The sequence below is a fragment of the Elephantulus edwardii genome, unplaced genomic scaffold (assembly GCF_000299155.1).
Source record: "Elephantulus edwardii isolate Elephantulus edwardi_28Jun2011 unplaced genomic scaffold, EleEdw1.0 scaffold00004, whole genome shotgun sequence".
Classification (NCBI taxonomy): domain Eukaryota; kingdom Metazoa; phylum Chordata; class Mammalia; order Macroscelidea; family Macroscelididae; genus Elephantulus; species Elephantulus edwardii.
In genome coordinates, this window is record NW_006399754.1 from 5,057,748 (window position 1) to 5,078,958 (window position 21,211).

At 48.0% G+C, this 21,211-nt stretch overlaps 1 protein-coding gene across 1 annotated transcript in view; it reads right to left on the bottom strand.

The window, feature by feature from the left end:
• DHRS12 (dehydrogenase/reductase (SDR family) member 12) overlaps positions 1 to 17,726 on the bottom strand; it is a 52,735-nt gene extending 35,009 nt beyond the window's left edge. Inside the window, exons 1-3 of the mRNA XM_006879518.1 lie at positions 17,671 to 17,726; positions 9,547 to 9,680; positions 7,447 to 7,529 (exon numbers count right to left, since the gene is read on the bottom strand). Of these exons, the coding sequence (XP_006879580.1) occupies positions 7,447 to 7,529; positions 9,547 to 9,680; positions 17,671 to 17,726 (273 nt within the window). The remainder of the gene's footprint in view (positions 1 to 7,446; positions 7,530 to 9,546; positions 9,681 to 17,670) is intronic.
• Positions 17,727 to 21,211: the final 3,485 nt, after the last annotated feature.

Consider the following 21,211-nt stretch of genomic DNA (forward strand, 5'->3'; position numbering starts at 1 on the left):
ATCCATGGTATATTCAGTACTCTTCTCCAACACCAGGATAGAATTTGTAAAACCAATGGCCTTCCCATAGGAAATACCTTTTTTAAACAACATTAACAGCAAGTGTACATCTATATATTGCCAGTTGAGATACACAGGAATCATAAAAAGTTCAGTATCATAACTCAGAACAAGACTAAGAGCTAACTGTGAAACAGACTGTCAGTTGTTCCTATGCAAGTTTAAGTTGAAGCTGGAAAAACTCCATAGCTTTTCAATCTATGTAATGAACAGTTCACTTGGGAGGCTGGGTGTTATGAGGAGGAATGCGGCATCAGAATTGAAGGAAAACTCATCAACAACCTGTGTTACACAGATGACAGACCTTGTTTGCTGAAATTGAGGAAGACCTGAAGCACTTGCTGCAGAAGGTCAAGGACTGCAGCCTTCAATGTAGACTGAAGCTCAACGTCAAGAAGGAAAAACGTTCTCATTACAGAGCCAACTGGTAGCACCATGATCAACAGAAAAGAGATTAAGATTGCTAACAATTTCAGCTTGCTCAGCTCCACAAACAACATTTTTGGAAATGTTGTTATTTCCAAGTCAGGAAATCAAAGGACGAATTTCACTGGGAAATTCTGTTGTCAGGGACCTCTCCAGAGTACTGAGAAGCAACAATGTCAGTCTAGAGATTAGCCTGATCCAGGCCATGGTCTTTGCAATTACTTGCTACATATCAGAGAGCTGGACCATGTCTAAGGATGACAGAAGAAGAATCTATGTCTTCGAGTTATGGTGCTGGAGAAGAGTACTAAACATATCATGGACTGCCAAGAGAATAAACAAGTATGTCTTGGAGAGGGTGAAACTAAGTTTCTCTGTGGAAGATAGGATTTTGAAGCTCCATCTCACATACTTTGGGAATGTGGCCAGGAGGGACCAGTCCTTGAAGAGGAACATGCTTTGAAGGGTGGAGGAACAGCGGAGGAGAGGAAGACCGCAAATGAGATGAATTGACCCAGTAACTGGGGTAATGGGGTTAGGTGTGTCCAAGCCAGTGAGACTGGCTCAGGATAGGTCAGGCTTCAGAACTGTTGTACATAGGGTCACAATGAGTCTCAGGTGACTCAATGACACATAAGAACAAACAACAAGAGTACCTTTGAGGGACTCTGGTGACCTGATGGTAACAGCTGTGCTACAATCCCAAAGGCACATGGTTCTAATCCATCGGCTGTTCTACAGAAGAAAGATGGACAAACTCCTCCTGCAATTTATAGCTTCTGAAAACCCACTATGTTAGCTTGTACTGCTTCTGAAAGCCCACTGTGTTAGCAGTGGATTGGTTCTGATTCAGCAGCAACAACATTAAACACTAACGCACAAAGGCAAAATGAGTGTGAGATGACATCAAGAACATCATAAAAGAAGAAAGCAAAAGGTCAATTAACACGTTGCTGCAAATGATGGTAATACATTGAATGGGAAAAAATAAGCACGGCTGTCAATTTAAAAGTGTGCGGCAACACGTTAAAAAGACAGGAAAAATGAAAATACATGTCAGAAGAGACTCAAGCTTGCTGTTGAACACAGAGTAGCCAAAGTGAAAGGAAGAAATGATGATGTGAAATAAAGCTGACCAGAATTCAAAGGCTGGTTCAGGAAGGCATGGTAAAGTGTTATCTTGAAATGGACAAAAGATGAGGAGTTAAAAAACCAAAAGGGGGGAGGGGAACATGCTCAGCATTTCTCAGCTGAAAAAAGACTGAAGAAAAATCTTAACCTTCAGGTCGGAATTCCGAAGATGGAAGGAATCCATAACCAGCACCCATGGAAGCAGCAGGATAGAAAACAACTCATTTTGCACCAGGAGAATCTGCTCTTTAACTTGTTGAAAAGCCAAGATGCAACTTTGGGGATTGTACGTTTAGTCATTTCACAAACACGTGAAAGCTGTACAATGGACAAGAAAAAACAAGTAAGAATAGGAGTCTTTAACATGACAGTGTTAGCAAAGAATCTCGAATAAGTTCATCTTGGAACAAGTGCAGCCAGAACGCTCTTTAGAGGGAAAGATGTCTTACCATCCTCCCTGGCACGTGGCCACATACACTCTGGACGTGTTATCAGGAGGGACCTGGAGAAGGAGATCCTGCTTGGTAAAGTAGAGGCTCCGTGAGAGAGAGAAGACGGACTGACCACAGCCCTGGACTCTAACACAGCACGTACGTGAGGCTGCAGCAGGACCGGGTAATACTCCATCCTGTGGCACGCAGGGCAGCTTTGAGTCCAACTGACTTAACAACACCTAACAACCGAGGACACACCTTAGCACATAAATGCTGAGCATGACACCCCGGGACTCATGGCTGGGGTCAGGACATCTTCCTTCTGCTCTTGCAACCTATCATTTTCTCACAGAGAGAGAGAGAGGCAGGCTCAGAGAAAGGGGACACCGCAGCAATCCCATGTTTTCATGACTCAGGGCTGCAGTCAGTTTGAATACCATCCTCTGCTTCAGTCTGGCACAGCGAATACCCTTGCTACCTTCAAAGATGAGAGGAAGTGCTGTGTGTGTACAGACTCCGCCGTTCACCAAGGTCGGTGACGGCCCTCAGCACCCAGAGCCCATTGAGGCCGGCCGCTGACTCGCCCTGTTTCAGCCCATACTGCTTGTAGGCTGAGTCTAGACACCTAATCCTTCTCTGAAACTCCCGCCCACCCAACAGTGCTACATAGCACTTTTACAAGAACAGGGTTTGTGGTTTTTAAAACCAAAAACAACACAAAAATTAAAGTGAAGCAAATCAGTCCACAGCCTCCTTGCACATCTGACATGTCTCAGAAAGAAGAGGGAGAGTCACTATCCTAGACAAGTTTGGTGGAAAGAGACACCTAAAAGGATGCAGGAAACTTCTGTCTCCCTCTGAGGGGAACCAGCCCTTCACAAAGGCAGATAGCCAGGGCTGTCTTTCGCAGTGCTGCTTAAGGTCCTGCTGGGAGAAATCAGGAAGCCAGGGTGCAGCCAGGAGGAGAGGCCAGGGGCGGATGGAACCAGAATAGGTGTGTGTGTGTGTGTGTGTGTGTGTGTGTGTGTGTGTGTCAGAGCTTCCATGTGCTGTTCTACACAAGGAAGAGGGCATGCCAGCCACAGTACCCCAAGGCGCCAACACTGCACACACCTTTCAGTCCTGAGATACAAGTGTGGTTCCTGAAACAGACTAAACCCCAACTGGGATGCCTTCCACCCACGAGCTGCTGCATCACAAGGTGATGACACGGGAACCACTCACCATGTCTGAGAGCAACTCTGGACAAGTGGGCAGCAGCATGCCAACACACACTCTCAGAAGGACCAGCCCCTGCGTGGGAGTGAGGCCTGGTTTCCTATCAATGCCGACGGTTCAGGAAGCTAAGTCATGAATCTCAAGCTAGAAACCCACTTGACCTGGAAAGTTGTTGCTGTTTCAAAATGTGCTTGTCACCTGCCAGCCACATCAGAGGTTGGTGCAGTGCTTAGGAGATTGCCTGAGCCATCTGCTACCCTAGTCTGCTCCTGAGACAAGAGACGAATTCTGATCGAGGGACATTCTGCAAAATAAAATACCTGGCCAGTGCTCGCTAAAACTGTCAAGGCCACAAAACACCGGGAAAGTATGCAGAACTTTAAGACACATGCTTTCTAACAGACGTGGGACTCTCGGTAACGCACAGACTTTGGTTAATAGTATACCAATAATGGTTCATCAGTCGACAAACCTAGCATGACATGAAAACTGGGCTTTTCTGTGCATCTAAAACTATTATCCCTTTTGCTCCAAATCAGTTGATGACAAATCTAATCACATCTATAAGAGAACATCATTGCAACATCTAGGTAAGTTAGGTTTTGGTTTTAGTGTTTGTTTGGGTCTGGTTTTTTTTTTGTGTTGGTTTATTTTTTAAGAACCAGAGTTTATTAGAATTTAAAAACAATGCTCAAGATGCTTAAAACAAAAGAGCCAAGGCCACATATAACAGGTTCAGGAAACAATTATTGCCAAGGGTTGGAGTTGAGTCTCTCAGAACTGTCCTGGGTTTTGCGAGACTCATCTCTGACCCCACGGTCCTCCTTTCTAGTGCTCCTCTTTGGCGTGTGATTCTCCAAGAGTTCTGGTTCAGCCCACACCAGATTATCACTCCACTGAGTTCAACAAAAAGGAAGCTCAAAACCACCACTGTTATTACAGCCCAGGAGGTCAGGAAATGAGAGGCGTCACACACGATGACGAAGATTCCCAGAGCTACAATCCATAAGCCTGTGCAGATAACCACAGATACGTCAGAGCCGGCCATGAGGAGCCACTCTGCGTGCTTTCTTTGTTGACTGGCCTCCATATCAGGAGCTTCGGCTTGGATGTCTTGAAACATCATGTTTTGCCTTTTAGGCAAAAAAAAATTAAAGTCTATCAAAACATTTTCCCCCAAATAGCCGGAGACCTTAGAGATGAAACATTCCTGTGATGAAAGGATCTAGGTAAGTTTTTGATTGAATAACTGCAGACTATGGCTGTGGTCCCTGGTGGCACAGCAGGGTAAGTGCTCTGCTGCTAGCAGAAAGTATGGCAGTTCAAACCCAGCCACAGATGCCTCGGAAGAAAGGCCTGGTGATGTGCCTCTGAAAGTTCCCCGTCTGGAGAGCCCACACAGTTCAGCTCTGCATAAATGGGGTCACCATGCGTCAGAATCAGCACCTAACAACAACAGAAACCGCTCTAAAATGAAAAGCTGGTTTTAACCTTTTCCCCAGATCTAATAAAGTGAATTTTATTTCTTCATCAATTTCATTCTTAAGTGAAACCAGAATCATATATATAAATAAATATACATATACACATACACATACACATACATATACATAATATAAATAATATCAATATAAATATAAAAAAAACATAAAACTACTCTTTGTACAGTTTGATTTCCCTACCTGATCCAAGGTAAGAGTCAAGCTGTTTCAGTCAGTAATGCCTCCTGCACCACCAACACAACAGCAACATGATAAAAATCCCAGTGTCTTGGAATTACTATAAGGAAGCTCTGGTGGCCTAGTGGTAAGAATCGCATTGCAACCCCAAAAGCGGGTTCGAACTGACCTGTTGCTCCAGCAGTTGCTCTATAGGAGCCGGATGGCCAAGCGTCTCCTATACCATTTAGTGCCTCTGAACATCAGCTGGAAGGGCAGCGACAAGTCAGCTCCGACTCCGCAGCGCACAACAAACACCGTATTATTACAAAATATTTTCTTTTCACTGTGAACGTGGCTGATTTTCTACAAATCAGTTGCCAGATCTTTACCCCAAGGTGCCTGTGGGTGGTCTCATACCACCAACTTCTCTTTCAGCAGCTGAACATACCAACCATTTACACCACCCAGGGAGTCCTTCGGAGCTCTGCTGGCCTAGTGGCAAGAAGCTGCACTACAATCCCAAAGGCACACAGTTTGAGTCCACCAGTCTCTTTCTGTGCACTTAATTGCCTGTGAAAACCTGCTGGAGGGTCAGCTATGGGTCAGTTCTGACTCGATGGCACACAACAACAACAACAACAACAACAACATGGAAGTCCTTCAGCCCTGTTCACCCCCTCTCAGAGATGGTGAATTTGGATATTGATATGCCTCAATATTATTCACAGAACCATAGTTTCTTCCTTGCCTAGATAAATCCACTTTGAAAAACATGTGGCCCAAACCGCAGCAGGCTAGAATCCCAGGGAATCCTCCTCTGCCGTGGCCTGAGATTAGAATTCCTGGAACATCCTCTGGCCCCACAGCTCCAAGTTATCAACAGGCAGCCAGCCAGCATTCATCTGGAGAACTGCAGAGCGCAGCTCGCACAGGCACTCAGTGATATTAGAGGAAGATTTAGAGACCCTCACACCGGCTGCCAGCTCTAAGCCTTTGTAAAGCGATTGGTGGCGTGTGACGGCAGATGTCTTGTGAGAAGAGGCGCGTAACAGCCACTTGGTTTTTGATAAGGTCATTTAAAAGGTAATAATAAAATTCCCAAGCACATGCTAAATATTCCGTCCTAGATTGTGACACTGTCGCTTTGGCTGAGGTTCACACCTGAGGCCTGGGGTGCTGACGTCCCTCATCTGCCCTCCAGGAGGAAGAGCTGCAGCAGGAGGTCTGCTGGAGAGCAGGCTCAGAGGAGAGGAAGGAGGACGCTCCCAGTGGGCATAGAGGTGAGTGGCCTAGCTGAGTGGAAGTCCTCCCAGAGGCCCTGCCCCTCCACCTCCCGGCAGCTGTGCTGGGTACAGGGCCTAGAGCATCGCTCCAGCACTTGGTTTAATATCCTGGTCTCACCTGTCCTGAAACTCATGATAATTTTTAAACAAGCGCCCTGCCTTTTCACTGTGCTTTTCTTGTTGCTGTTAATGGCCATCACCGACTGGTAGGGACCCCAAGGACAAAGGAACAAAAAGACTGCCCAGCCAAAAGCCATCCTGTGATCTGTGGTTAACGGGACCTTTGTGATCAGTGACTCATTTGGAGAAAGAATTCACCAGGCCGTTGTTCCTAGTCCATCTTAATCTGAGAGCTCTGCTGAAATGTCTTCCTTCTCATAACCCACGGAAGCACCCACTGATGGACAGGTGGTGGGGCTGCACACAGCTTTGATGACTAGGAACAGTGCCCACTGAACAGTACCCAGTTCATTTTGCACTGCCCATCCGTGTGCGTTAACCTGGGCACCATCTGCAGACTCCCGTTTTGCACTGTTTGCAGCAGAGTAGAAGCAGACTCCTAGCTAGGAACCTCCACTGTTTGTGTAAATTACACAGGAGTGGACTAGGCATCTTTGTCCCACAGAGTTCCTGGAGAGGTGCAGCCTTTGAATTAGCAACGCCATCTCCCTCCAGGCTGGGCCACCAGAGCTCCCTACACACCTGCAAATTACAACAAATTACAACCAGATCACCAATAGGCCTCTCAGAAGAAAGCCACAAATTGTGTTCAAGATCTGTTCGCTCTTGTTAGTAAAGGGTTCTCATCACTATTAAAATGAAAAGCCACTGTGTCAGTTTAAGCCTCCCAGAGCCCGAGTTCCCTACTGATAAATGCTGCACTGGCCCAGCCCACGGAGGGTATGTGGTGTGGCCTGCCTGCATCCCGCAGAAAAAACCTCGCCACAAGATTCTCAATTGTAAGAGCTGGCGGCAACGCTCGCCCTGCCAAGCGGACTCCGCAGCAGCCAGGGGATGCGGGTTCAAACCTCAGTGCCCCGTGGTCACAGGTCAAGACCCAGCTGTTCAAAGGCTCTGGCTCTCCAACTGGCTCAGGTTACTTCGAAGCGAAAGCACTAATACCGGCAGATGTCAACTCAGCGTGGGCGGAACAAGGCCCACCCGACCCCAGAGCGAGAACACCCTACAGCCCATCCCACCCCAATCCCCATAGGAGGGGTGGCGCGCGCTCACCTGGTTCCCGCTCTCCCTGAAGATCTCACCTTTGGCACCTTCTGCGCGCTCTTGATTTCTGCAAACCAGGTGAACTGTGCCACCTGGTGGAAAAACACGAAACCGCCCAGGAGTTAGCGTTGGCCTCAGACAACAGGTTTTCCCATTTGGTAAGAAGGAAAAAAAAAAAATGAAGACATATGGGCTTCTCGAAAGAGCACCTGACAGGAGGACAATTGGAGAAAATCTAGTTGCTCTCATAAGCGCTTGGAAGCGCGCCCAGCTGGAAGCGGGGTCTCAGCCTGGGGAGAGGGGTAGGTCTGAGGGTCTCCGGCATCCTCAGTGCCTGTGGAGGGAAGGGTAGAAGGTGGGAAAGGGGGCTCAGCCCTGACTTCAAGAAACACTCCCTTGAGGGGTTTGTGAAAACACAGATGATGGGAACAGAGATGGAGTGAAGTGTCCAGGACGGAGCAGCAGCGATTCAATGCTTATTTACTGAGACCCAGAGTCCAGAGTGACAGTCACCCTGCTGCAGTGGACGCCAGGCTCTCTTCAGTCTGAGCTCACCCAAAATCCCTCACTTGGTTCAATAAGGAGGTCGATTCTACCAAAGGCTGCAGGGTAAGTGCACCCATTACACTGCTTCTCCCAAATGTTAAAATGCAGTTAATTCCTCCTTGACTTGAGAGATAACTAAAGCTACAAAAGGCACTTTATGCTCTTGGAAAAGCCCTAACATGGTTTTCACTCATTGTGGCTGAGTTAGAACCGACTCATAGGTGACCCTCCAGTGGGTTTTCAGAAGCTGTAAATTGCACAGGAAGAGACTCCCCAACTTTCTCCTGCTGAGATGCAGGTGGATTTGAACCACCGGGGAGGAACCTCTGGATAAGCCGGTGCAACCCAACTCGCTATGAATTGAAATAAATAACTAAACAAAAACACACACACCCAAATCCAATGCCCAATCAGTCTAGTTATCTTGAAAAGTGATAAATCCTTCATTTATTCCCTCCACCTACGCTGGAACCCAGAGGCCCGGCTAGCTGTTCTAACCATCACAGTGTCAGCTGGGGTGCAGGAAACCCCCACATTTACCCAGAGGAAGGCTTGTGCTGTCGAGTGAGTAACTGACAGACACCTGGAGGGCCTCTTGGCAAAGTGAAGGTCAGGACTGGGAGGCCAGGCCAGCACACTGCTCTCGCCCTGAATCTGAACAGCAAGACTGAGTAAAGATGGTCACCTCCACCTTTCAACCCGCACTCTTGAAATCTTTACAGTCATTCTGTGGGTCACTAGTGTGTCCTCTCATGCCAATCCAGCTATTTCAAAATGTACAGTTCAGTGACCATGATTACACATATGTGCAGCCAGAATCACTGTCCTTTTCCCAATGACTCCACCACCATAGTGGGCACTGGTTCTTCAATAAAATTTGAATATGGATTCAAATTCTTGTAGACCCCCTTCACCTCCAACTAAGATTCTCATTGAAAAGACCTGGGATATGAACCAAGGTGCTGGTTGTTATTGTATACTGTTGAATCAGAACCAGCCAATACCTGACTCTCCAACAGATTTTCAAAGACAGTAAATTGCATGAGAGGATACTGTCCATTCTTCTCCCATGGAGCAGCTAGTGGATTTGAACTGAGTGCCTTTGGGACTACAGTGCAGTTTCTTACCACTAGGCCACCAGCGAGCAAGGAGGAGGATGGAGGATGCAAAATACTATTACCATCAAGCCAATTCTGATTGACAGGGGCCCCATGTGGATTTCCTTGGCTATAATATTTGTGACATTATATCTCCTTGCCTTTTTCCTGTGGAGACCCTGGCTGGGTTGGAATCACCGACCTTCCAGTTAGTAGAATGTCAGGATATTAAATGTCTAGGAAAGGCTTCCCTAGTTGCCACTCTGTCCACTTCTAAATGGAAGCTTCATACTCAGCTCAGAAGAAAATCTGGCAGCTGTGCGATCACCGAGGGGCAACTGCCTAGCACTCCTGGTTGCACTAGTCAGGCTCTTCTTGACCTGCCAAGAACAAAGGGTGCTCCTTCCACATGCACTGGGCAGGCTGGCTGCAGGCTCAGAGGATGCCGGGTTAGCAAGGTGCTCACCTCTCTTGGCAATTTCAAGGGCAGTTGCTTTCCCAATGCCGCTGTTCCCTCCAGTGATCAGGAAGGCTCTTCCAGGAACTTGGACCTCCAAGTCATCGGCGATGAAGTCCTGTGACGCAGATTCATAGCCACTCCTGAAATAGAGACACAGGAACAAAAGGCACAATGACCAGGAACACTCACTTCTTTGAGGGAAAAGTCCAGTCCATTGGTGGTTCGAATCCACCAGCAGCTTCATGGGAGAAAAATGGGCAATCTCCTCCTGTGCAATTTATAGCCTCTGAAAATCTGCTGGAGGGTCAGCTATGAGTCGGTTCTGACTCGATGGCAATGAGTTTGAGTTCTGAGTTCTGTCCTGCAGCTCACCCTTCCTCTGCCATTCTCTATCTCTTCTTCCCTGGGCTCACCAACACCTGAGGGCCTACATATCCAGACCAGTATCCCCCTGAACTCCTGAAAATACCTGGAGATTCCAATACTGTGCCATCCAAATTCCCTTTCTCTGACTGCCTCCATGCTGTCTTGTGTGTGTGGTTGTTAGTTGCTATCAAGTGCATTCCACCTTCTGGCAACCCCTGTGTCTGAGTAGAACTGGGCTTCATGGGGTTTTCAAAGGCTCATTGTCCAGTAGCAGATGGCCAGGCCCTTCTTCTGAGGCCCTTTGAGTGGACACTTAACCGCCCAGCATTTGGTTAGCAATCAAGCATATTAACCACTTAGTGTCCTGGACTCCCACTCAGAAAGCACCAAACACACACAAACATCCTTTGAAATAACAAGAAAAGGAAAAAAACAAGAAAGAGGGGGAAATAGTCTTTGATAGATGGGCTGTTTCCCACCCCACCTCTGGGGAGACAGAGGGAGGGCAGGATTAAAGCGTTTTATTGCTGTTAGTGGTATGAAGTCGTCCTCCACCTCGTGGTGACCCCATGAGCAGGAACCAAACACTGCTTGTCCTGTGTCATCTTCATGAAGGGCTGTGGTTGTGGATGGCACCATTGCTACCCACAAGGCATTTTGAAAGTAGATCCCAGGTCCTTTTTCCTAGAAAACTTTAGTCTGGACACTTTGCTAAAACCTGTTCAGCATCAGAGCAACACAAGAGCTGCCACTGAGAGATGACGGCTACATCAGAGGTAGGAGCTCTGGTGACACAGTTCCCAGGGAGTTGCTTTGCTAATCCCCTGGCCAAGACCCCTGTGGTTCAAATCCACCAGCATTTCCAAGGGAGAAAGATGAGCAATCTGCCCCTACGCAGTTTAAAGTCTCCAAAATCCACTGGAGAGTCAGCTGGGAGTTGGTTCCAACACCATGGCGAGCTCCCCGGGAGCGACTGTAGCCAGGAAATCAATTCCAGGAGAATTCTCCCCAAGAACCGCACTGCATCCTGGCTGCACCTATGTCCCTTCCAGTGAGAGAACCACAGGCAGCTGGGATGATAAATTGGGACTGGAGGAGAAGGCGGAGTGACTTAAGCTCTACACCCCTCGGGGTAGGAGGTAGGCACCACAATCCTAGAGAAGCATTCCGATCAGAGCAATACGGCTTTTAGAGGCACAGAACTCCCTGACAGCTCAAAGAGGAGGCGACACTCTTTCTTGTTTTCACAAAGACATCAATCATACTTCAGGGTTGCAGTCCTGAGCTCCTTAACTGTAAGATAAGGAGATAGCTTCCTTGTGATATATCGCGTGTACCTCCGAGACCCTTTATACGTCAACAGAGAACTGCCAGATGTACAGGCTGGATTTAGAAGAGGTCGTGGTACTAGCGATATTATAGCTAATGTTAGATGGATCTTGGCAGAAAGCAAAGAATACCAGAAGAATGTCTATCTGTGCTTCATTGACTATGCAAAGGCTTTTGACTGTGTGGATCACAACAAGCTGTGGCTGACTCTGAGAAGAAAGGGAATCCCAGAACATTTGATTTTGCTAATGCAAAACCTATACTTGGACCAAGAGGCAGTAGTCATCAGAATAGAGCAAGGAGACACTGTTGTTGTTGTTGTTGCTAAGCACCGTCGAGTCGCAGGAGACTCATAGCGACCCTATGAAGGAGAGTCCTCTACGCTTGGATGCCTTTCATCCTCTCTCCAAGTTCATAGGGTTTCCAGAGGCAAGCTATTATGGAAGTGGACGCCACTCCTCCTTCCACAAGGAGACACTACATGGTTCAAAATCAAAAAGGGGGTCCATCAGGGATGTATTCTGCCTCTATACCTTTTCAATCTGTATGCAGAACAGATCATCCAAGAGGCTGGGCTGTACGAAGAGGAATGTGGCATCAGGATTGGTGGAAGAGGCACCAACCACCTGTGTTATGCAGATGACACAACCCTGCTTGCTGAAACTGAGGAGGACCTGAAGCGCTTGCTGCAGAAGGTCAAGGACTGCAGCCTCCTATATGGATTGAAGCACAACATCAAGAAAACAAAGATTCTCACCACTGGGCCAATTGACAGCATCAGTATGGATGGTGAAGAGATTGAGATAGTTAACAGTTTTAGTTTGTTTGGCTCCACAATCAACACTTTTGGTAACAGCAGCCAGGAAATCAAGAGACGAATTGCACTGGGAAAGTCAGTTGTGAGGGACCTCTCAAGAGTACTGAAGAGCAACAACGTCAGGCTGGAGACTAAGGTGCACCTGATTTGGGCTATAGTCTTCGCAATTATGTGCTATGCATCAGAGAGTTGGATAGTGAATAGAGTTGATAGAAAGAAAATTGATGCCTTTGAGTTGTGGTGCTGGAGAAGAGTGTTGAATATACCATGGACTGCTAGGAGAACAAACTGGTTTATCCTGGAGAAGGTGAAGTCGGAATGCTCCTTGGAGTCAAGGATTCGGAAGCTTTGTCTGACATATTTTGGGCATGTTACAAAGAGGGACTGGTCCTTGGAGAGGGACATCATGTTTGGCAGAGTGAAGGGGCGGCAAAGGAGAGGAAAACCTTCGATGAGGTGGATCGATTCTGTGACTGGATCAGTGGGAATGAGTACATTTGAGATGGTTATGATAGAACAGCGTTTAGGGCTCTTGTACATAGGGTCGCTATGAGTTGCAAGCGACTCGATGGCACATAACAACAGCAACAACAACATAGTGACCGAATGTGTGTCAGAGTAGAACTGTAGAACTGTGCCCCACATGGTTTTCAATGGCTGATGTTTCAGAAGTAGATCACCAGGCCTTCCTTCCGAGGTGCCTCTGCATGGCCCCGAACCATCAACCTCTCAGCTAGCGGGCACACTCATTAGCCATCTGCCCCATGCGGGGACTCGCCCCTCTGCTGTTAATTTCTTGGTTAAGAAACTAACTGGGAAGAGAAGTTAAGTAGAGGCAGCATGTGGGGGACCTCTCCCCACACAAGCAGAGGAGGGCCTCACAGCCTGCCTCTCTCACCCAGAGAGTGAAATGGATTCTCTTTGCTGTGAAAATCACAGCTCTTTCGGGGAAGTTTCTCCAAGAGGCCCAGAGCTCTCCCTCACGCCTTGTTTACACAGAGCCGGCCAACAGTTGTCTCAGCCCCACACCCTGGTGCAGTTCAGCTGCCAACGGTTCTCCCAGGACGGCTGACGAGCTCAGGAATGTTTACGAGTGGGGTTTGGTTTGGAAGTCATTTCCACTGAGGCCCTACCACCAGGCTCGGAGCCTCTCAGGCGTTCTTGAGAGAACAAGGCCTTTTCCCCTCCCTCATCTGTGCTCCGAGAACGCCCTTCCTACTACTTTTGTTCTAGTGGCCTGAGCCTAACTACCCCCGCCCCAGGTCTTCTTGAAAGTTTGCTTGCAATTAAAAAAAGGATTACCAAAACAAAAGACTTTGAATCCAACATCTGAGTTCAAATCACAGCTCTGCCTCTAAACTGGTGTGTGGCTTCACGTAATAACAGCTTGACCTTTCTGAATGGTTGTATCCAACTTTCTGCCACGCAGAAAGGAGATAAGCTTCCTCTTGTGCAGCCTAAATGGATAACGAGGTAGGCATTTAGCACAGCACAAGGAACATCAAGAGTTCAATAAGCAGTGGCTGTTATGTTGTCATTAACAAGCAGAGCAATAATACCAGCCAAGTTCAAAAGCGAGTTTCTCCTCTGACCGTCCCTCCACCCCCCTCCGTCCAGGAGATACCACACATCTGGGCAGGCTGGAGAGCTTTCGAACCTGAAACTAAAGATGAGAGTTTCTCCATACAAGTGGGGGCCAACGTTTGCAGGGAAAGGGTTCTCTTGCAGAAATGAGGTTTGTCTCAGAAAGACTCGGGGCCTAGAGTTGATGGGTGAGGACCTAGGCAGGGAGAAGTCAATGATGTGGAACAAACGAGCTTCCTAAACCGTAACACAACCAGGAAAAGAGCAAGCAATTCATAGAGAACATTCTGGAAACTGGCCCCTCAGAGGCACGAAACGGAGAGACTTCTCTCTGCAATCTGCAGACAGGAGTTATGTTGTCTGCATTAGAGACTGAGGTTTGCTGAGGGCAACTGTTGTGGATTAAACCTTCCCCAAGCCCCAGGCTGGGGCACTGCCAAGTGGGCAGTGCTGGGCAGAGGCGTGTCTGTCCAGGGTTGCACTGTGTCACAGTGTCCCTTTGTCCTCTACCTTGGCTCTATGACTCCCACACAGGATTGTACTGTTAATAATAAGACTTGGCTTTTATGCTTTTATGTTTCCCATTCCAGTCCCCCCCACCCCCCCGCCAGCATTCTATCTTTATAACCTCTTGGTAGCCCTCAGCTCCATTTATTTATTTGTCATCGAGTTGGAACCCACTCATAGCTGACCCTCTCCAGTGGGTTTTCAAAGGCTGTAAACTGCACAGGAGAAGATAGCCTACCTTTCTCCTGAGAAGCAACTGCTGGATTTGAACCATCTCTCCTTGGTTAACAGCAGAAATCCCTACCCACTAAGCCACCAGCACTCTTTTGGGGCTCAGTCCCTCCATTTTCAAATGTTAAATTGAAGCAGTGAGAGCTAATTGACCTGTCCAAGGCCAAGGATGGCAGGTGATAAAGACGGAGGAGGCTGCATCATCCTGTCACCTTCTACTATATCAGTTTTACGGTCCTGACTCATGGCTATGGCTTGTATACTCCCTGGAGAGCTGCTTCATTTCCCCATGGAAAAATCCTGGCTATAATTATGGGGTCCCCATGAGTTGGAATAGGCACAGTGGCATATTTGGAAGAAAATTTCCACATCTTTTTTCCTCAGCACAGCTGGGTCGGTTCAAACTGCCAGACCATCTGTGCCACTCAAGGCTCCGTCTCTCCTACAGCTTCTCAAAGGCAGAATCCCAGGCAAGCAGCATCAGCATCACCACCTGGAGGAGGAAGAGCACCGCCAGAAAGGCAAGCTCACCTGCTGAGCCAGGTACTTTGGGGGGACCCAGTCAGTGGGGTTCACAAATGCTCTCCAACTCCATCTCATGCTGTGAGACAAGCTAGGAGAACTGCTTAGCCTTCAAACTCAAACCATAAACCATGGTAGCTAATCTCACCATAACCTCTGACAGTTTCCCAGAGATGTTTTCCAGAGCTGCACAATATTTATATCAAATGTCCTAGGTGAAGCCAGACTTGGGGTCCTGGGTAAGGTCAGACCTCTCTCAAGAGATAAGAAGCCCACAAACTTGAAATGTATGAACTTGGATGTAAAAGTCTGATTTATGGCAGTTTTAAAAGTTAAAAGTCCTCCTGCCAGAGCCAGCCAATGATAAAGAAACTAATGCCCTATGATTTTGTTGTCATGTGCTATCGAGTTGGAACCAACTCACAGCTGATCCTTCAAGCTGGTTTTCAGAAGCTGGTGGATTAGATTCACTTGCCTCTGGGTTGACAGGCCAACACTTTACCCACTAGCCACCTCACTGGTGTTGTAAGGTCCAGTAAAGTACAACTCATAGTCAGCCCACGAACAACCAACCCCTTGCGCTATCCTGTCATGCTTGAGGCCATTGCCACAGTCACTGGATCTTCCTCTCTCACCTTTCCCCAACTTGATGGCCATTCCATAGTCACTAAATTAAAGACTTCTCACTTAACTCATTATTCAGAACTTATTACCATTTCCCTCACTGCCTCCAAAGACCCTTTCTTTATGTCCTAAAAGAGTTTCTCCACTGGTATATTAATCAATCAGCCTTGTTTACAGAATGTTTCTCAAGTCTGCAGAACCTTTTTATAGTAGTTTCCCAGAGACCTAATATCAATCAGAGCAGACAGGCTCCCAAGAGATCTGTTTTCCTTGGCCTTATCCAAATACTAAATTTGCTTAGACCACACCCACATCTGCTTCAGCCGGTTTAAAAATCTTTTTTTTTTTTTTAAATTGCCTCAGGTGATTCCCATACTAGAACAAGTTTAGGAAACAGACACTAGATACTGCATGGCCCATGCAGGAAAGCTTTCCAGATCCTAGTGCACGAGGAAAAAAACCCTGTAAACCCAAAATACAAGCTCTCACATTCAAATCAAAATAATGCCTTTTCTCTTTCCCAGATTCACAAAACACACCCCAGCAAGGAGATCAGCCTGTGCTTTGCCCTCCACTGTGGTGGGGTCTCAGGCTCTGTGGCTCGACTTCTACCTTCCCTCAAGGTGGAGAAATCAGAATGAAAGAGTCTGAAGGGATGTTGTACCAGCCAGGTCTCCCCAGGGTTGGAAGGCAGCACAAGCTCTTCATCTGCCAAGTTCTGTGCAGAGGAACAGATACCATCAAAGTTGCCATATTATTCGCCTAATAGTAAGGAGTGGCACTGCCAACCCAAAGGCCCGAGGTTCAAGTCCAACAGCCGCTCCTAGGATGGGCATTCTCCTTCTTTACAACCTCTGACAACTTGCTGGAGGGTCAGTTATTAGTCCGTTCAGACTGGACAGCATTTAACAACAAATTCAGCGGGGAACCTCCGCCGCTGTCAGTAGCACAGGGCTCTAAGGAGGTTGCGGTTTTTCTAAGATGTGGGGTGAACAGAAGAGGGAGCCCTCGCTGTCTCCCCTCGAGGAATTCTGCCTGTGTCTGTACTGTGAAAATTTTCCCGGACTGCTGAAATACACTTGCCAACAAGTCAATTTCAACCAGGGCAAGCCAAAACTGTTCCATGTTGGGAAACAGATCCCCAGGCCTTTCTCCCAAGGGACATGGGTGGATCTCTAATTTACTGGGCCATCCGGTTGGATATGCAAATAGGAAATATAATTCTGGTTCAATACGAGGGCTGAAGCCTTCATTAGCACCTGAGCATTTCAAAACAAAGCAGGGGGAAGTCTTCAAGATGGCTGGGGGGCACACCCATGACCTGGGCCCAAGGATGTAAAAGAAAATGCCAGTCTCGGGCCACTGTGGACAGACTGAATCTGCAGGGATGGGACCAGATCACTGGTATTTTCTAAAGCTCCTCTGTGATTTTGATGTGCAGATAAGGTAAAAAGTCAGCACCTAAGCACTTCTAATCAATTAGAAGGCAACTGGCAGGCCACCTGGCCTCCTGAAAACCACACCAAGAGCAGGCCAGTCACCAAGGGCAGGCCACAGGCTAGTGGTCCAGTGCCCACAGGGTGTGCAGCCCCCTGAGGGCAGTAACAGCGTGTGCGGCTCGCCCAAGTGCAGCACGTCATCAGAGAGAAATAAACACACTTCTCTGGGCATGCTGGTAGGAAAGGCTGGTCCTTGGAGAAGGGACATCAGGCTTGGCAAGGTGGAGAACCCTCAAGTGGGTGGACTGACACTGTGACTGCAGCAATGGGCTGGACTGTGTGGATGGCACAGGACCTGTCGAGGTTTTGATCTGTTGTTCTTGGGGTCGCTATGCGTCACACTCGACAATAGCATCAAGGAAGTACAGCCCTTACAGGGTAATCGGGCCTCTCCCAGCCCATGCAGTGGGGCGCCCGTGACGTCATGGGGCGGAGCCTGTCGTGAAGCCCCGCCCACCCGCAGGGGCGCGCCCCTCCCCTACGCCCCACCGGGAGCGCGGAGAGCCGGGCCGGGCCGTTGAACCCGCGCCAAGGCAGCTCCGCGCATGGACGATCGGCGGGCGCGTCCCCGCCAGGCCTGCCTGCTCTCGGGCCACGTGACAGCTCGGCTGCTCGCACCCCCCCTCCAGCCTGCAGCGCGCTTGCTCTTACTTGGTGTATTCACGCAGCCCCTTGGCGAACCACACGACGTTGCGGTAGAGGGACATGTTGGGGTGCGCCGAACCCCGAGTCTCGCGGCTTTGAGCTCCGTCACCCCGCCCTTGACCCTCGGGATCCGTCGCCACGGTTACATCACCCGGGTTATATAAGGGCCCCGCCTCCGAGGCCTTTCCTCCCCGGGGTCCCTGAGCCTGCCCATCCGCACAGCAGCAGAGGGCACCCCCATCCCGGACCTGGGAGAATGCCCATCCAGCCATCGGAGGACTTGGGGGTCCAGCCCTGCTGTGACCCTTCAAGACCTGCACGATCACCTGATCACCTCGGATGGAACTCGTCCTCCTGTCCATGCCACAACCTGTTCGCTGGTTATGGAGAGGTGCAAAGATGCCACCACAACGCACCTCCTGGAATGTAATGACCTTAAAATCGTGTGAACTACAACGATGAGACTTAATGATAAAAGATTTCTGCATTTGATGCATGAATCATGGGGATTATTGCCGTAATTAGCATTTCCTCAGGCCCACACATTGCACTTTTAAGTGCCATCGAATTGACTCCAATACATAGAAACCCCACAAACCACAGAAAACAAGCCCGCCTGATCCTGGGCCACCTCACCATCCCCTGACAGGCCATCTAGTAAAAGATCTTCTCCCTCTCCACTGGCCTTAATGCTCCCTGACTCAGCGATAACACTGTCACTTACTGAATCAGGGTAGTGACACCCTCGAGGTAGGACCGGGGTAGGACAGGCCCTCCACCCAGTTGGTACGTGTGTTTCCATAATCCAGACCTCTCTCTAGTCTTGCAATTCTGATCCAGCCAGAGAGGCATGTGTCCTTGGCAAAAACTCCACCCGCCCCAACTTTACCCTAATGGGAAATAAAGTGAAAAAAACTAATCCCTTTCCAAGCTCTCTCCAAGAGACCCACAGAGCCCCCCAGGCATCCCTGCCTACATCTGACCCCCAACTCTGTTGCTGGGTCTTCCTGATGCCTGCTGCACCAGTCAGTTGGTCTCATTCTGCCCCAGCTTGTCGCCTATCCCAGAGACTGGGCCACTCTTACATAAGCTGTGCTGAGCCCAGCTGGTTCAATGCATTGCCCAGCTCCCTCCCGTGGTATGTTCTCACTGCAGAATAACTTTTGAAGTCAGTTTACCCAGAACAGCTTGCTTCTCTGAACAGGACTTCAAGATACCCCTGCATTGCCCTAATTCCTGACAGAGTGATGAAAGGTAATTTAAGTGGCATTCAACAAACCGGCCCAGCTCTGTGTAACTCTTTGTGCCTGTCTCGCTTGGCCCAAAAAGGATGATTCAGGTCCCAGAGCTGCACAGCTGTGCTTTCTGCTCTCTGCTTTGTGTCAGCAACAGAAAAGTCTGATCCAAATCCTGCTTTCCACCTCTGGAGATAGACTTTTGACTCACAGGTAAGGCTTGAGAAATAATTTTGAACCAGAAAGGCTATTGAGGATTCACGGCACCTTAAGTCAAGGGCTGAGTGAAAATCCAGGTCTCACTGAACTGGGCAGGTTTATAAGAACCCCTCACTTCATAAAAGGTGATAAAAAATAATTTCTTTCCTTAAGGTGATTTTTTCCTCACTCATCCTTTGTTTTTACTAGGAAGCTGTAGGGAGTTCTGGTGGCCTAGTAGTAAAAGGTTACAATCCAATCCCAAAGGCTGTTGTTAAGTGCCATTAAGTTATAAATGATTCATAGTGACCCTATGAACAAAAATCCTGAACACTTGTATAACTTTCATCGTTTCTCTAAATTCAGTTTCCAGAGGCAAGCTATTCTGAAAGTGGATGCCACTCCTGCTTCCAAGTTTGTTTTAATCTGGGAGCTCCACCAAACACTGTCCACCATGGGTAACCATTATCACATTTGACACATCAGTGTCACAGAGTTTAGCATCACAGCAACCACGAGTTACCTCTGCATACGGTTCAAATCCACCAGCTGCTTTGCCAGAGAAGGAAGGATAAACATTCTCTTCTCTTGTGATTTACTGTCTCAGAAAGCCCATGAGAGCATCAGTGATGGTCAGTTCCAACTCAACAGAACACAACAACAGGGAACAGGTGACTTAGTCTGTTAACCCACAGGCTGACACTCTGCTGCTTCAAACCTACCAGCTGCTCCAGAGGAGAAACCTGGGAAATATCCTACAATTTAGAGTTTCAGAGACCCAGTGGAGAGTGAGCTATGAAACACTTCCTATCAACCTCTGTGTTACTTTTTTGCCCTGCTGCAATATAGCCATGCAATGAACACTCAGCACATGTTTGATGCTTAGTTCAGATAGCCAGCAGAAAGACTGACATTCTGGGTCTGAAACTCAGCTAATGTAAACACTGTGAGTCACAACAGAATATCCTCCGATACAGTGATGGCAAATGAGCCCCCTAGACTTGAAGGCACCCAACCATGCACTCACACTGATGGTGAAGGTGGCCCAGGCCCGGCCAGTGTTTCATCCTATTGTATGTGAGGTCGCCATGAGCCAGTCCACTGGACAGCTAACAACAAGTGGCTCACTTGATCTATTCTCTCACTAATTCCCTCACTGCCTTTGAGTCGATTCTCATTCATGGTGACCCTTCATCTGGTTCCCAAGGAGCCACTGGGAGATTCGAACTGCTGGAGATGTTCTTAAAAAAAACCTCAACCGTGTCTCCATGAGGGCCTCCACTTTTCTTTGGGACATAAATAATTCACGCACACAGAAAGAAGCACAAGACAGTGAGGGAAAAGACAGAAAGCTCCAAAGTAAGCGAGAGTGAGCTGATCTGCCAGCCGCTGACCAGGTGTAACAGTGGCCATTGCATCAAGCGCACCCAAGATGAGGTAGCTCACAGATAAGGTTGTTCTTACTAGTAGCCCCATTTTATGCATGAATAAACCGAGGCTTGAGGGGGTTGGTTGAGGCTGCAGTGAAGAGATGGCGGAGCCCAGGCTGTAGGACTCCCAGGCTGTACACTCACCTGCTGTACCAACTCACCTCTCCCACCTCCCTCCCACAATGCTGCATCAAACAACTTGGCTTCTTTTCACCTCTGTTTTCTCCTCTAAATAAATCAAAAGGGTCAGACTAGATGCTATGTAAGGCCCTTCCATAGCTGAGTTTCGTTTAGAAGAGAAATGTCCAAACACAAATGAATAGATTGAGAAATTATGGTACATTCACAGAATGGAATACTATGCAGCACGCAGGAGCAATCATTTTGTACATTATTGCCTAACTTAGGAGGGACCGGAGAGCAATTTGCCGAGTGAACTAACTCGGTCCCACAAGGATAAATATTGTATAAAACTATTTTTTGTAGAATGAGTATAAAGATCCAAGAGAAGTGGGAGAGATTGGAAGCAGAGGGATGTGTGTGTGTGTGTGTGTGTGTGTGTGTATGCTTGTGTGATTAATCATGGGGTTGTATAATTTGATGGGTGAGGGGTGAGAGAAATTGAAAGAACTTGTTCTTGAAAACAATGTATTTGAATTTTGTTAACAAAAATAAAAACAGAAA